The sequence below is a fragment of the Trichechus manatus genome, unplaced genomic scaffold (assembly GCF_000243295.1).
Source record: "Trichechus manatus latirostris isolate Lorelei unplaced genomic scaffold, TriManLat1.0 scaffold00040, whole genome shotgun sequence".
NCBI classification, from domain to species: domain Eukaryota; kingdom Metazoa; phylum Chordata; class Mammalia; order Sirenia; family Trichechidae; genus Trichechus; species Trichechus manatus.
The window spans coordinates 13229453-13244789 of NW_004443976.1; the positions used below are offsets into that span (position 1 = coordinate 13229453).

General features: G+C 54.6%; 3 protein-coding genes across 5 annotated transcripts in view; 2 read left to right on the forward strand and 1 right to left on the reverse strand.

Moving 5' to 3' along the window:
• The window catches only part of RNF167 (ring finger protein 167), a 4477-nt gene extending 828 nt beyond the window's left edge, over window positions 1-3649 (forward strand). Inside the window, exons 3-9 of one of the 2 annotated variants that reach the window (XM_004376091.2) lie at window positions 810-935; window positions 1043-1130; window positions 1249-1339; window positions 1563-1668; window positions 1802-1895; window positions 2591-2671; window positions 2748-3241. In XM_004376091.2, the coding sequence (XP_004376148.1) occupies window positions 810-935; window positions 1043-1130; window positions 1249-1339; window positions 1563-1668; window positions 1802-1895; window positions 2591-2671; window positions 2748-3055 (894 nt within the window). In that variant the 3' untranslated portion in view covers window positions 3056-3241. Of the gene's footprint in view, window positions 1-809; window positions 936-1042; window positions 1131-1248; window positions 1340-1562; window positions 1669-1801; window positions 1896-2590; window positions 2672-2747 lie in introns of both variants that reach the window. The other variant, XM_023731118.1, reaches the window with a different exon arrangement.
• A 71-nt stretch (window positions 3650-3720) lies between these two features.
• PFN1 (profilin 1) lies at window positions 3721-7115 on the reverse strand. Of its 2 annotated transcripts, XM_004376092.1 has the most exons (3): window positions 6307-7115; window positions 4654-4846; window positions 3721-4063 (listed from the first exon to the last, which is right to left on the reverse strand). In XM_004376092.1, exons 1-3 carry the CDS (start codon window positions 6436-6438, stop codon window positions 3966-3968), a joined length of 423 nt encoding a protein of 140 aa, XP_004376149.1. In that variant the 5' UTR covers window positions 6439-7115; the 3' UTR covers window positions 3721-3965. The 2 variants fall into 2 exon arrangements, with proteins under 2 accessions (XP_004376149.1, XP_023586888.1); XM_023731120.1 differs by lacking the exon at window positions 3721-4063 and having other exon boundaries at window positions 4184-4846; window positions 6307-6595.
• Window positions 7116-9928: 2813 nt separating this feature from the next.
• On the forward strand, window positions 9929-15096 carry ENO3 (enolase 3). Its single transcript, XM_023731031.1, has 11 exons — window positions 9929-10092; window positions 10572-10667; window positions 10774-10832; window positions 10994-11063; window positions 11465-11598; window positions 13207-13429; window positions 13533-13730; window positions 13927-14128; window positions 14563-14671; window positions 14820-14878; window positions 14959-15096. Exons 1-11 carry the CDS (start codon window positions 9978-9980, stop codon window positions 15026-15028), a joined length of 1335 nt encoding a protein of 444 aa, XP_023586799.1. The 5' UTR covers window positions 9929-9977; the 3' UTR covers window positions 15029-15096.
• The last annotated feature ends 241 nt before the right edge of the window (window positions 15097-15337 follow it).

Below are 15337 nucleotides of genomic sequence, written 5' to 3' on the forward strand. Positions count from 1 at the left end.
GGGGGGGGGGGTTGGAGCCTTGCCACAGGTGAAGCTGGTGATAGAAAAAGAGTCAAGTTAGGAACTAAGTGTACGGGCACGTCAAGTGTGGAATTCAGAAACGAGAGGGAGAAGACAAAAGTGCCCACCTCTGGAATTCTCAGCCTTGTGAGGGAGCCTGAAAGTGGACTAAGAGAAAAGGCATGGCAGCGATGTGGTGCTTATTAGTAGAGTCTCTGAAGCCAGTTATTACTGGTTTGACTTTAGACAAGTTAATTATTTTCAGAACCTTAGTTTTACTGTAAAGTGGGATGATAATAGAAGTTATTTCAGGTTGTGAGGATTAAATTAGATAAGCAGTTTTGCAGTATTTTATCATGAAGATTGCTAATAGCAAGAATTCAGTTGGGCCATAGATAATCGGTATAGTTGTTTGTGAGATGGGTTGGGGGAAATGGAAGTGAGAGTGTTCTGTAAGAGTGTTCACTGTTCTGGTGAAGCAGAACTTGAAAGAAAGTGACACGGATAGGTAGAATTACAGTCAGTGGGAACCATGAATTAGCTTGGAGTATGAGATACTGATTAGGCCATCTAGGAGAGGGAGAGGGATGCTGGGGTGATCTGGTAAAGGGCTGTTTGCTGTAACCGCATTCTCAGGAGGGTAGGAGAAGATTAGATTTCTGATTGGGGTAGGATGCTCAGACCCAGGAATTACAAGGGAAGTGGGGGTAGAGGATGTGCAGCATGTGGGAACCAGTGTGTTTGAGGGGCCCTGTGGGAACAGAACCTAGGGCGGAGACCTCCAACTGTTACTTGCTTCTGTCCCTCAGGGGTTCCTTGTGGAGGCTCACCCAGCCAATGCCTGCAGCCCCATTGCCCCACCACCGCCAGCCCCGGTCAATGGGTCAGTCTTTATTGCACTGCTTCGAAGATTCGACTGCAATTTTGACCTCAAGGTTGCTGAATGTGGAGTGGGAGCTGGGAAGCTGAGGGTAAAAAAGTCACCAGGAATGAAGGGAGGCAAGGCCCATGATGGGCTCCTTATCCCCTGCCTTGTCATTAGGTCCTAAATGCTCAGAAAGCTGGGTATGGTGCAGCTGTGGTACACAATGTGAATTCCAATGAACTTCTGAACATGGTGTGGAATAGTGGTAAGGCTGGGATGTCTGGACAACTGGGTTTTCATAGCGCTCAGACTGAGGAATGGTGGGAGGGCTGAGGGCTTAGCAAAAAGAAGCTGATCCTGGTGTAACGCCCTGATCTCTACAGAGGAAATCCAGCAGCAGATCTGGATCCCGTCTGTATTTATTGGGGAGAGGAGCTCCGAGTACCTGCGTGCCCTCTTCGTCTACGAGAAGGGGTAGGATGTGTGCCTCCTTCCCACCCTTCCTTTGGCAGTTCCATGCCAATCGGAGCCCACGCCTCGCTGCCATAACCATTGAGCCTCAGCCCTTCCTACCTTGCCTTTTGATTTTTTTCCTACCCCCTATCCCACCTATGGGTTTTGTCTAGAGCCAGTTATTTTGTCTTTTTTTATCCCTTTATCTTTCCTGCTCCTCTAATACTGGCCTTCCTTTCCACAGGGCTCGAGTGCTGCTGGTCCCAGACAATAGCTTTCCCTTGGGCTACTACCTCATCCCTTTCACAGGGATTGTGGGACTGCTGGTTTTGGCAATGGCAGCAGTGATGGTGAGTAGCTCAGACAGCATGATAGGAAGAGCTAGGGCTTATAAGGCCCGGCTGAATCTGGAGTTGGGAGGTGAGGTGGTTTGTACTAGGTTGTCCAATTCTGTTCCCTAAGCGTGGTCTGTCCACTCCCCAGGTAGTTCGTTGTATCCAGCACCGGAAACGGCTCCAGCGGAATCGACTGACCAAAGAGCAGCTGAAACAGATTCCTACACATGAGTATCAGAAGGGTGAGTAGGGTTGGGGGGAGGAGGGCCTTTATCACAGCTTACTGGGTTCTGAAGACATTTGAGCCCAGGAGATTAAGAGTAAAGAAAGATGGCAGGGAGAGGTGTCAGTGAGCTCTGAGATGCCACCTTTTCTTCTTTTTTTTACCCACAAATACAGTGAGAACAGGGGAGGAGATGAAGAACAGAGCAGGACAGGAAGTAGAAAGCAAAGATGATTAAGTAAAATATTTGGGGGAAAGGATGGAGGGACAGACCCTGCTTATAAGGGAGAATGTGGAGAGAGGAAGAAAACGGGGAGGACTAGTGAGGATTCAGCCCAAGAAGGAACAGGTAAGGAGGGGCTGGGTCTTCAAGCCCTGGAGCCTCTAGTGTCCATATAAGGCTATAGCAGAGGCCCTGCCCCCATTTCCACTCCTCCTCTCCCTATCACTCCACCCTCACCACACCCCCCCCAAAAAAAACCACTTCCCTTCTTACCTCTGCTTTTGTTTGCCTGTTCTCTCTAACCCCCGTTTCTTCTGTGTCTTCCCCAGCTTTACCCTACCCGTCTTAGCTCTTCCATTGGCTCTGTAGAACTAGGGCAACTAATTTTGCAGGACTTAGCTCCACCATAGGCCTCCAGAGTGAGTTCTTGTATGTAGGCTTTGGTTTAGGATGGGTCAGTAAATGATGCCACTCTTCTTTTCCTCCCCCAGGAGACCAGTATGATGTCTGTGCCATCTGTCTGGACGAGTATGAGGATGGGGACAAGCTGAGGGTGCTTCCTTGTTCTCATGGTTAGGCCCTCACCACTGAGTCCATGCCTCCACCCCCCAGCAGGCATCAGGTGCCTCATCTCATTCCTCTCCACAGCCTACCACAGCCGCTGTGTGGACCCCTGGCTCACTCAAACCCGGAAGACCTGCCCCATCTGCAAGCAGCCTGTCCATCGGGGTCCTGGCGAAGAGGATCAGGAGGAAGCAGCTCAGGGGGAAGAGGAGGGTGACGAGGAAGGGGAGCCAAGGGACCACCCTGCCACAGAACGGACCCCACTTTTGGGCTCCAGCCCTACTCTTCCCACCTCCTTTGGCTCCCTAGCCCCAGCCCCTGTTTTTCCTGGGCCCATAGGTGCCCCACTCTCTCCTTCTCCTTCCTCTTCTTCAGCTACCATCCTGGTCTAATATCCCCTCTTCCCCCCACCTCCAGTGCCCTATTTGCACAGCTCCTCTCTTCCATGTGGAGGTAGGGGACATTCCAGCCCCAGGTTTCTCCCTTACCCTACCCCGTCCTGGGGGGGGGGGGCGGCGGGGCGGCAAAGAGACTGGATCTTCACATTTTGAGCTAATAAAATTGTTTTTCTGGACTAAGGGAGATCAGCCTCACACAGGTCAACTTCTTATCCTTTAGGGTAATCACTCCCCCTTTTTTTCCTAATCGTGCTTGGCAGAGGGTGCTGGGAGACTAACCTATAGTCATGGGGACAGCTCCAGTAGACATTCACTGACTCAGAGGGGGAGCCCCACCCACACATGGGGATGACTCAACTGGCCCTGCCTTGGCCCACAGGCCTGGGCTCATTCTCTGGTCTGGATGGCTCTATTCCATCACCCCTCAACCTCAATTCACCTAGCACACTGAAAAGCTAGAACTGGTGGCAGTGCCACTCTGAGAGGCAGGGCCCCCAGGCCAAGTAGGCCTGAGGCAGGTGTTTAGTCTTGGACATGGAAGCAAGAAACTAAATTCTTGAACTTTAGTGCCTCAACCCTCCTGCTCCCAATCACCAGGACAGAGGCAGGTAATGGTGCCTGTCCCCCATCCTGACACCCAGGCTAAAACCACACAGCACTTTGTTAGTGGAATCTTTTTTATTCAGAAAAAAACCCAAAAAACAAAGTTTTCCAACCACACACAGGAGGAGTATGGGTAGGGGGAGGTGTCCGTCCATCAGGCCCCAGCCCCCACCCCATGTGGTTTTGGCAGCAATAAGGGGTGTGGGGTAATGGCCCCAAAAATAAAAATGGTGTATGTGTGTGTATGGGAAGGAGGGGTGCAAAAGCAGTGGGGAGTGGTGGGGGGAAGGGGCAGATGAGGTCAGTAGTGGGCACGCCGCAGGTGGGAGGCCATTTCATAACATTTCTTGTTGATCGAACCACCATGGACACCTTCTTTGCCCATCACCAAGACTAGCGCTAGAGGAAAGAGAAAGGGGGCTAGGAACCAGGTGTCACAATTCCACCCCCTGCCAGCTGTTCAGCAGCTGTCCAGCCCTGGGGGCTGTAACCCAACCTCATCCCTCCCAACCCCCACCCCACACAGGCAGACTGTCAGTCACCCTGAAACAATAGCGCTTTTCAAAAGGGGAAAATCAGGCTTAAAAGGCTGGAGAGGAACAGACTAAAATTTAGGGGTCAAAGGCTGGTGGACTGTTGACTCGTGTTCAGGCCAGAAAAGGCCATGGATGAGCCTGCCACCTCAAGTTTTAACAAAGGAGCCCAAAAAATGACAGCTTAAATGCTGACTTATGACTCCAACAGTCTACCTCCTCTGTGAAAACGGAGTTTCTAACCAGAAAAAACTCAGAGCAGAAAGTAACTTAGGAGGTAATGCAGTTCAACTTCTTTACATTACAAGATGAGGAACCGAGACAAAACATCCTAGCATCCAGGAGCACTGGTCTGCTTCCCTCCACACTGGGAACCACATAGAAAACAAAACCAAAACCGAAGGAGATATGTTAGGGATCTCAGAGGTAGAGCAGGGATAAAGGTCAGAAACTCACTCCTGTCGGTCATGGTGACAGAGACGTTGTAGGTGGGGGCTCCGCCAGTGCTCTTGGTGCGAAGATCCATGTTATTTTCCCCTTCCTGCAGCAGTGAGTCCCGGATCACGGAACATTTCTGGCCCCCAAGTGTCAGCCCATTCACGAAAATACCTGACCGGTCTTTGCTAAGGAGAACTGCAACCTCTGCTGCCTGAAAGGGAAACCAAGGACCTATCAAGGGAGTCAGTGCACCAAGGTTCCCACCCTGTTCTCCAAGGACCCATCTTCCTTCCACTTCTCCGGGAGCCAGAACCCCCACGGAGGAGAGATATTCGCTTTGTGTAAACCCATGAAATTTGAGAAACTCTTAAGACTGGGAAGTAAATGCACAAAAGATCATAATCCTCAAACCTAGAGAATGGTAATAGGGAAAAAGGGGTGCCATATCCCTCTGGAGACTTAGATCTCGGTTTTTAGTAAGGGAGGCAAACCCAGGAATTAAACGGGGCCAAAAGTCAGGGAGAAGAGTGAGATGGAATAGAGTGGGGAACCTTTGAATGCTCAAAACTCTCCTTCAGGAAAAGCAGAAGCAGAGAGGGGAAGGGAGGGGGCGGGTGAGGCAGGAGAAGCAACTTTTCCCTTATTTGGTCAAAGGTTCTGCAGGAGTTGTTAGGGACCCGGACGCCTGGGTCTCCAAGTAACCTACAGTTTAGGTCCAAGTGTCTATGCCCCAAGATGAGGAAGCAGACCCCTGGAAGCTCTCTGGGAAACTTCGAAAACTTCTGAAGCGCACCCAGGGCTAAACCTGGCCAGTCAGCTCCCCCTTCTAGCTACCCCGGGGAACCTTTCTCCCCCTTACACCCCAAACCCCCCACATCCGGTCCCCTCCCGCCCGGAAATCCCCTTCCCCCCTTTCGAACTTCCGCTCCCCCTCCCCACTTCCGGACAGTGTGGACAGGGGAGGTGTTGATGGGGACAGCAATAGACATCCCCTATTCCCCAACTTGTACTAATCAGAACTTCTCACGAAGTTCCCCGCTCTAGGCCCCGCTGGGTGGCGGGAAGAGAGGGCGAGGGGACTTCCGGGATTGACTTCACAGGAATGTTGGGTCCTACGTGCCGAGTTAGGGGGGCGTGTGGCGGCCTCGCCCTCTCTAACGGAGCCGGGAAGGGCAGGGACCCCATGGAGGGCGGGCATGGGACCCAAACCACGCGTCTGGAGCTCCCTCCCGCACAGGGGGGAACAATGGTGGAGGGGGCGCGTGCTGGAAGCCGGAAGTGGTACAGGGGGTTCAGGGGTCCCTTAGCCCCTTCTCAATCATAATTCCTGCTTAAAACTGCAGCGCGTGCCCGCCCCGCCCAGGAGGAGGCGGAAGTGGGCCGCCGCACCGGGAGGCGCGCCCCTCCCCGCCCTGTGCCCCGGATGTAACGCCCCGTCGCGGAAAGCCGGGAGGCCGGCGGGATGGGCGCCGCCGCTTGGGGCGTAGGACTCACGGCGGGCAACGCTGGGACCCGTCCACGTGTAGCAGCCAGCCATTCGTGCCCCTTCCAGGGCAAGGACCAGGTCACGGCCTTTCACTGCCCTCCTCAGACCGCGCCCGCCCCCACCAAAGTCCCTCCCTCAGGGTCCAAGCCCGGCCAGTCCCCCGGACCGCGCAGGCTTCGCAGTACCGTGATGTTGGCCAAGGTTTTCCCGGGGACGGCGGCCCAGACGCAGGGCGAGTCCTTATAGCCCACGATGGCCGCGTCCTGACAGGTCCCGTCCGCCATGAGGCTGTCGACGTAGGCGTTCCACCCGGCCATAGTGCTGCTACTGGGGCTGCTTTCGGTGCTGCTGCTGGGGCCGCGGGCTGAGCTCGGGCTGCCTCGGACTGGCGGGCAGGGGGGGAGGCGGAGAGCTTGGGGCACGCGCTGCCGTCCCGACCGTGGCTCTGCTAGCTGTGCGGCAGCGCTCGCACCGCCACTTCCTGCTCCACCTCCCCCCCCCCCGCAACTAGATTTTTATTTGCAATGGGCGGTAGGGGCGGGGCCTGCTCCCATTCCCTCCCTCCCCCTGCGCCTGCCCAGATACCGAACTTTGCAAATGTAATTTTAAAAATCCCTCCCCCTATTGCAAAATTTGCAGAGTTCGATGGAAAGCTATGTAAAAAAGATGGGGGGAGGGGGGGCGCGAGGTTAGGGTTAGGGCTTCGCTTCGCATTGAATATAAACCAGATTTTGGTATGGGGGAAGGGAGTGAGCCAGAGAAAGAATTAGCAAGCTGCAAATTTAGCAAATGAAAGAGGGTTTGGGGAACCCAGGGTTAAACGGAACGATTCTCCCTTCCCCCCACCTCCGCCGGAGGGAAGGGACGGCGGGCGGCGGCGCGTGCGTCTGCGCCTGCGCCTGGGCCGGAGGGAAGGCGCGTGGGACGGTTAGGACCGGCGGCCGGCTTCCCGGGCGCGCGCCCAGGCGCGATTTGCCGGACCGATCTGGACCCTCCTGCGAAGGAAGGCGGGCCGGGGACGTGTCTCCCGCCTGGCGGAAGGGGCGGGGGCGAGGGTGCGCGCGCTGTCGTCTCTGCGCTCTTGATTTTGTTTAAGAAATGAGGGAGCGAAGGGGAGTTTGACAAAATACCCCGGCCGTTTTCAGAGCTGAAGGCACCCACTGGGGACACCCAAATTGGGCTCACTCGAGCCCTTTCTCATTCCAGGGGATTATCCTTTTGCGAGAGCAGCTCCAGCCTAGGGTCTCACCTCACGTCCTAGCCCCGCTCGTGGGTCATCGGCCTTGCACCTTGGCCCGTCTCTACAGAGGCCACTGAACGCTGACGCCCGCAGGGCGAGACGGACGGGACTATTTAAGGCGGAAGAATACTAAGAAGTACTGAGATTGGAAACTTTCAAGAACGGGAAAGTCCCTTTTACTTTGGACACGTTTGTTTGGGGGTTTTAAGATTTTTTCCTTCTTCAGTAAAACTTATGCTGTGAAATTGTGCGCGGTTAGGTCGCTCGCCGCCAACTGGGAAGGGGGTGGGGGCCTGGCCCTTGTGCCTGCTTAGGTGAACCATTCCCTCCCCTCCTGCCCCCGTGGCTGCTGAGAGGCTTGGTTGCTTCCGGTCCCTCGGGAGCGGGACGCCGGGGTCACGCAGCGCCTCCCGGGCGGGAAGGGACTTCGTTTCTACTTCATCCTCGGAAGCTGGGACTGGCTCCCTTGCGTCCACCCGAATCCCAAGGCACCCACCGCCTCCCGAGCCCGTGTTCCTCGACAGCCGCCGTGGCTGAGTCACTGGCTGGCTCGGGTGGAGCCGCCCTCGGGCACGTGGCGGTGCTCCCCGCCAGCCATCTCCTGACCTCTGGCCTGCCGCACCCCTCACCCCAGGGTGGAAAAATCCCGGGAGAGAGCAGCCAGAGATAAAGGAGGAGGGGCAAGATGGGAGATTTGGGGGACAGGGATCCTGGAGTGGGGGCTAGGAGCGCAGACACTGCGGGGCTGGGGGGGGGCGGGCAGCAGCAGAGCTAGAGGGAGGGCGCCGGCCGCTTCGGCTCTGGCGCCGGCGAGAGAGACCTGCGAGCCGGGAGCCCAGTGACTCGCCCGCCCGAGGCTCGGCGTCCCTCCCTGTCCCGGCTGGGGCTGCAGGCAGAACTCAGAGCGACCCCAATCCACCCAGACCCGCCAAGGCGGAAAGCGTGGCCGAAGTGCAGAGACCCGCTTCCCTAGAACACTACGGGCGGATCGCCCGACTAGCCGCAGGCTCTCCGACGCTCACAGAGGGCCACCTTTTCCTCCTGTCCATTCACTTTTTTCACTCCTGACTCCACATCATCCTTTGATGGGATCCATCATCCCTGAAGCGCCTGCAGTCGGTGGGGAAACGGACTCCTGACCGACAGCCCCCACGATGGGCGTTAAGTGCTGTCCTAGCGCTATCAGCCGGGCACGGCGCCAGCTCTGAGGGCCCGTCTAAATTCGTCTCCCTGCCTCCTCCTCGCCCCTTTGCTGCCTGGCACTGGGTCGGGTGGGGTGGAGCCAAGAGTGGCCGTTATGAAGAGAACCCTAAAAGGTGAGACCCTCTCACATCTTGGGTGAGAGTTCACTTTTAGACTTAGAGCTTGCCCAGAACCCCACCCCCTTGCTCCACTTGAGGGCCAAGGCGGGCCCCGCGCCGCCAAGTGATCCCGCCAAGTGAGCTGAGCATGTGTGGATGTCAATCCTGTAGCCCCTCTTCGAGGCCCGCTCCCCAGCCCTGCAGGCTCGGGTTACACCTGGCCTTTCCTAAAGGGCACTAGTTCTTTAACCTTTGCAAAAGGGGAGTATATTCCTGAGGAGAGGGAGACCCCCCCCCAATCTGAAGCCCCTTCCCTGCACCTCCCAAGAGGTAGAATTAAAAAAATGACTTTTATTGGGGGGCAGAGAAAATGGGGGGCATCGCTGACCTTTGGGAAGGGGGCAGGTCCCAGGGCCAATGGCTTCATACTTCAGGCTGCAGTGGGCACTTGGCTGCCAGCCTGGTGTGGCGAGGGGAGGGGGGGTGTTGGAGAGAGAGAGGCGGGGCTGGCGGGGACTGGGGTGGTTTGGGGATAAATGCCCAGCCTGAGAGGGGGTGAACTGACACTGTCCCAGCTGCCACCTCGACTCGGAGCTCACCCCAAGCACCCAGTGAAGACATCCCAGGTCTGATGAATTTTCCAGCCCCAGGGGATGGGGGTGATACAGGGTGAAGGTGGTGCTAGCTTGGAGAAAGTGTGGGACATTTCTGCTGTTTTTCCACCTGGGAATGGGGAAGCTTGAGAAAAACTAGAGGGGCTAGAGCCAGCAGGATGGGACAAGCTCTCCGGCTTTCACAGACACAGGGAAAAGAGGCTGGGAGGAGAGGCAGGTGGGGTGGGAGGGAGGGTAGTTAGAGCTGGAGCCAGGTGGGGAATTTGGGGTCCATGAAGATTTGGGGAAGATTGGAGAGCAGAAAAAGGACAACCTGAATAGCTGGAGAAGATTTGAGGGCTAGGAGGCCATAGAGAATAGATTGCTTGACCGGAAGGGTGGAAGGAGAAGGCATAAGTATAAGTCTGGGAGAAACGGAGGTTTGGGGTCTGATAGAATCCAAGGAGTTATAAAGGAGAGGACCCCTAGTAAGGTCGGAGAAGGGATTCAGAAAGATTCTGACCTCCTAATTAGGTCTCACGCTATCTTAGGGTAGGGGTGGAATAGGAGAGGCTCTGAGTGGGGGAGGGGGGCTATGCCTGCCTCTTTGGTCTGTGACCTTTTTGTGGGATATTTTTAGCTCCAGCACCTGCCTTCTTAGGGTAGGGAAAACTCTAAAAGGGCAAGGGATTTCTGGTTTCTTAAGGGATCAACAACTGTCCATGCTCACTCCCACTTCTTATCCAGCAGCCATGGCCATGCAGAAAATCTTTGCCCGGGAAATCCTGGACTCCAGGGGCAACCCCACAGTAGAGGTGGACCTGCACACGGCCAAGGGTAACACAGGCCCACTGGATCAGTTTGCCTTGGGAGACCCCAGCCCTCTCTGGGCTTTGTCCCACAGCTCTGTGCTGCATCCTCTCCTTTCTCTGGGATACCCTACACCAGATTCCTCCCCAGGCTCCTCTCTTCCAACTGGTTCCTAAGTTAGGAGAAGCTGAAGTCTCTCTATGCTCTGGCTCAGACAGGAGACCTCAGTCCTTTAGGGTATGGGTGGGACTCTTTGTGATCTTCCAGTTCTTCCAGCCCCAGGCTGATTAAGGAGCCCTGGTGGTGCAGTGGTTAAGAGCTCAGCTGCTAACCAAAAGGTTGTTGGTTTGAACCCATCAGCTGTTCTGTAAGAGAAAGATGTGCCAGTCTGCTTCCATAAAAAATTACAGCCTTGGAAACCCTATGGGGCAGTTCTACTCTGTCCTATAGGGTCGCTATGAGTCAGAATTGACTCAACAGCAACAGGTTTGGTTTTTCTGGTCCAGGCCGATTCCGAGCAGCTGTGCCCAGTGGAGCATCCACAGGGATCTATGAAGCTCTGGAACTAAGAGATGGAGACAAATCACGGTACCTGGGGAAAGGTGAGGCAAGGCCAACACAGGATGGGTAGAGGATGGGAACTGAAGCTCTTGAGGAGTTTAGTTGCACAGGAAGAGCCCTTCTGAACCCCCTCCCTGGGTTCTCTAGGGGTCCTGAAGGCTGTGGAACACATCAACAAGACTCTAGGCCCTGCTCTGCTGGAAAAGGCAAGTGGAAGGGCCTGCTCCCCCTGCCCTCCTCCCTGCGCCCCTGCCATGCTCACCCATCCCCTCTCCCCCAAACACATTCACTCCTCCTTCCTCCTGGACATGCCCTGACTCCTGAGAAATCTGACCGCTGCTCTCCCACCTCAAATCTGCTCTTCCAGAAACTAAGTGTTGTGGATCAAGACAAAGTTGACAAATTTATGATAGAGCTGGATGGGACCGAGAATAAGTGTGAGTGAAGGGGGAGGGATGAAGGAAGGAACGGGTGCAGGTGTGGGGAGGGAGAAACCCCAGGGGCAGAGGCCTGGTTTGGGTTATTTTTGCATCCCACGTTTAGGGGCACATGGGAGCTGGATGGATTTGTATTCATTCCACAGGCATTTCCTGATGCCTGCCGTTTGCCAGCCCTGGGCTAGACTGTGGATGCAGACGTGAAGCTGACACATTCCCCTGGGGTGGGGTCTCCCAGTTCTCCTTGGGTGCATGGGGAGAGATCAGTTGGCAAGCTCTGAGTATCCAGTGGTTTGAGGCTCTAGATTCTTCCCGGGGTGACCAGAGAGGGTGTTTGAAGAGATGACCCCAAACCCTGGAAGAGAAGCTCTCATCCTTTCTTCCCACTTGCCTCCTTCCAGCCAAGTTTGGGGCCAATGCCATCCTGGGTGTGTCCCTGGCTGTGTGCAAGGCGGGAGCAGCCGAGAAGGGGGTTCCGCTCTACCGCCACATCGCAGACCTCGCCGGGAACCAAGACCTCATTCTCCCAGTGCCTGTGAGTGCAGCTGCCCTGCCAGATCCCAGCAACAGAGCTGGCCCCACCCAGCTCAGGGTGCATAAGCCAAAACCAAAACCAAACTCACTGCCATCGAGTCTATTCTGACTCATAGTGACCCTATAGGATAGAGTAGAACTGCCCCATAGGGTTTCCAAGGCTGTAATCTTTATGGAAGCTGACTCACATTTTTCTCCCGTGAAGCAGCTGGTGGGTTTGAACCACTGACCTTTTGGTTAGTAGCCAAACTCTTTAACTACTGCTCCACCAGGGCTCCTTCTGGTGCATAAGCAGCCCCTGGAAAATCCATCTTCCAGAACCAGCTCCAAAGAAGCTGTTTCCTGAAATCGAACCTCTCAAGCTGCGGTTCAGCCCCTCCCCTCTCTCCCACAATCCAAACCTTCGTTTAAGATTCCCTGTACTTCCTTCCCTTGCAATGCAACCCAGTTCCTTTGCATTCCAATCCTAGGCAGTAACTCCAGCCTCTAACTCTGCCCCGCACCCACCCCCCAAATCAGATTGAGAGCTTCTTCATGGCAAGGATTTTGGCATTTCTTGGTATCTTTTTTAAACCTTACTGAGCCACATTTCCTCTTTATGGATTTGAATTTAATCTCAAGGATAATGTTACCATTTATTGTGTTACTTACTAGGCAGATTGTATAAGAGCATGGACTCTGGGGACAAGCTGCTGGGTTCGAATCCTGGCTCTTCGTATTCACTAGTTGTGTGATCTTGGGCAAGTTGTTTAACCTCTATATACCTCAGTTTCCTCATTTGTAAAATGGAGGATAATAATTAAACATAAAACCGAACCAAACCCGTTGCCGTCAAGTCGATCCCTACTCATAGCTACCCTATAGGGCAGGGTAGAACTACCCCCTAGGGTTTCCAAGGAGCAGCTGGTGGATTTGAACTGCCTACCTTTTGGTTAACAGAAGAGCTTTTAACCACTATGCCACCAGGGCTCCGGGGACAATAATAGTCCTAGTTAACAGGGTTATTTTGAGAATGAAATGAGCTAATACGATATGGTATATGTAAAGCACTTAAGAGCGGTGCCTGGCATATTTAAAAAACAAAAATAAAACAAAACAAAACCATTGGCATTGAGAGGATTCCAACTCATGGTGACCCCGTGTGCTTCAGTGTAGAACTGAGCTTCACAGGGTTTTCAATGGCTGTAAGCTTATGGAAATAGATTACCGGGGCTTTCTTCCACAGCACTTCTAGGTAGATTCGAACTGCTAACCTTTCAGTTAGCAGCCAAGCACAAGCTGTTTGTACCACTCAAGGATGTTACCTGGCACATAGTACACGTTATACAAGTTAGTTATTACCGTTAAGATCATCATCGCTAGTATATACCCGGTACGTGCTATGAACTTTATGTTTGGTTTCTTTAATTTTCAACAAAAGATCTTGTAGGGAAGTAGGTGTTATTCCCACTTTATAGAAATGAAGGAAGAGGCTCTGAGTAGTAAAATTACTCATCCTAGGCCCCTCAGCTATACGAAGGGAAGCCAGGATTCCACCTCAACCCCCGCAGCCCGTCTTGATCCCTCACGCTGCCCCAGCCCAGGTCTGAACACCCTCTCCCCCTCCCAGGCCTTCAATGTGATCAATGGGGGCTCCCATGCTGGAAACAAGCTAGCCATGCAGGAGTTCATGATTCTGCCCGTGGGAGCCAGCTCCTTCAAGGAAGCCATGCGCATTGGTGCAGAGGTCTACCACCACCTCAAGGGGGTCATCAAGGCCAAGTATGGGAAGGATGCCACCAATGTAGGTGACGAGGGTGGCTTTGCACCCAACATCCTGGAGAACCATGAGGGTCAGTGCTCACTGCGGGGGTGAAACCGCTGGGTTTCCACAGAGAGGAGGGCTGTAGAGATGGGGCCACTGGAGCCTCAGGTCCTCTCTTGCTCCTCTCCCAGCCCTGGAGCTCCTGAAGACAGCCATCCAGGAAGCTGGATACCCAGACAAGGTGGTGATCGGCATGGATGTGGCAGCTTCGGAGTTCTATCGCAATGGAAAGTACGATCTTGACTTCAAGTCGCCCGATGACCCCGCACGGCACATTACCGGGGAGAAGTTGGGGGAGCTGTACAAGAACTTCATCAAGAACTATCCTGGTGAGAACCCCCATTGCTCCTTCCCGAGTCCCCAGCAACTGCCTAACACTGACTTCACTCCCTCCATTGCCATCTACTCAGGTCCTTCTAATCCTTTGCCCCATCACAGTCTCTACCCAAAGCCTTCTGATCTGTCACCCCTCCATGAGGCCCCTTCTGACTTCTAATCCCCGACTCTGCTCCCCACCCCCGCCAGTGGTCTCCATTGAGGACCCCTTTGACCAGGACGACTGGGCCACCTGGACCTCATTCCTCAAAGAGATCAACATCCAGATCGTGGGTGATGACCTTACAGTCACCAACCCCAAGAGGATTGCCCAGGCCGTTGAGAAGAAGGCCTGCAACTGCCTGTTGCTGAAGGTCAACCAGATTGGCTCGGTGACTGAGTCCATTCAAGCGTGAGTCTCTCCTGGCCTTGGGGTTCACCATAGCCTCCCTTTGTCCCAACCACTTCAGCTACAATCTTGCCTACTAACTCCAAGTCCACCTTTTACCCAGGACCTGACCCACCCACACCCACCTGACCTCAAGGCTTTGACTAGCCCTTGACCTGACTCTATTGTGACTCTGCCATGCCCCATACCCCCACCCCATGCCATTCCTCTCCCCCAGATTCTGCCATTCTTCCCTCCAGCATCTCAGGAGCCCAAATTCAAGATCAGGAATCTCCCCTTCCCTCTTACTTTCCAAAGAACCCAGAGTCACTGCCCTCCTCTCAAAGTGCCCACTGCCCTATTGGGCGGCACTACCCAAAACTGAAGGGGAAAGCCCTACCAGCCCCTGGCCTTCCCCGAGGTCTCATCATGCCTTATCAAGTCCCCTCTCCACCCAGCTGCAAACTGGCTCAGTCTAACGGTTGGGGAGTGATGGTGAGCCACCGCTCCGGGGAGACTGAGGACACGTTCATCGCTGACCTCGTGGTGGGCCTTTGCACGGGACAGGTACTCATGACTCCCCTCTGCTGAATGTCTGGTTTTCCTGGGGACCTTGGTCTTGAGTTGAAACCACCACAGACTGCTCCCTTGAAGCCAGGCCCAGCCCCTGCTCTCCAGCCTCACCTCACTCTCTGAATTCCTCTTTACTCCTCAGATCAAGACTGGTGCCCCCTGCCGCTCAGAACGTCTGGCCAAGTACAACCAGCTCATGAGGTACTGTGGGTCCAGTGGGCCTGGGGAGCTGAGGGCTGTTGGGCTGGGAGGCAGCACCTCTGACTTTGTCTGCTTTCTAGGATTGAGGAGGCTCTTGGGAATAAGGCTGTCTTTGCTGGACACAAGTTCCGTAACCCGAAGGCCAAGTGAGAAGCTAGACCCCAGGCCCCCGCTGGACAGACGCAGGCCTTGGGGCATTTCCCCCTGAAATAAACACTGCTGCCAACCAAGACAGTGCTCCTCCTTTGTGGGAGGGAGGAGATGTTGGTGTCTGGGCTGGTAAGATGAGAGGTGGAGAGGTGGGGACAGGAAGGGGAGGCAGAGAACAGACGTGTAACTTCCTGGAACGAGGAAGAGGGGGACTCAGTCAGAGAGGAAGTTGGGCTGGATCTAGAATGACAAGGATGTTCAAATTTTGAGAGGAGGTTAGCAGTTTCCTGCTTCCCCTAACTCCTCTCA

Excerpts from the sequence above, each read along its gene's own strand:
- PFN1 (XM_023731120.1), bottom strand. The coding sequence starts at position 6,438 with ATGGCCGGGTGGAACGCCTACGTCGACAGCCTCATGGCGGACGGGACC. Across the intron at positions 4,847-6,306 it reads AAACCTTGGCCAACATCACG|GCAGCAGAGGTTGCAGTTCT; the intron begins GTACTGCGAAGC and ends TTTCCCTTTCAG.
- ENO3 (XM_023731031.1), top strand. The coding sequence starts at position 9,978 with ATGCTCACTCCCACTTCTTATCCAGCAGCCATGGCCATGCAGAAAATC. Across the intron at positions 10,093-10,571 it reads GGACCTGCACACGGCCAAGG|GCCGATTCCGAGCAGCTGTG; the intron begins GTAACACAGGCC and ends TTTCTGGTCCAG. Across the intron at positions 11,064-11,464 it reads GGATGGGACCGAGAATAAGT|CCAAGTTTGGGGCCAATGCC; the intron begins GTGAGTGAAGGG and ends GCCTCCTTCCAG.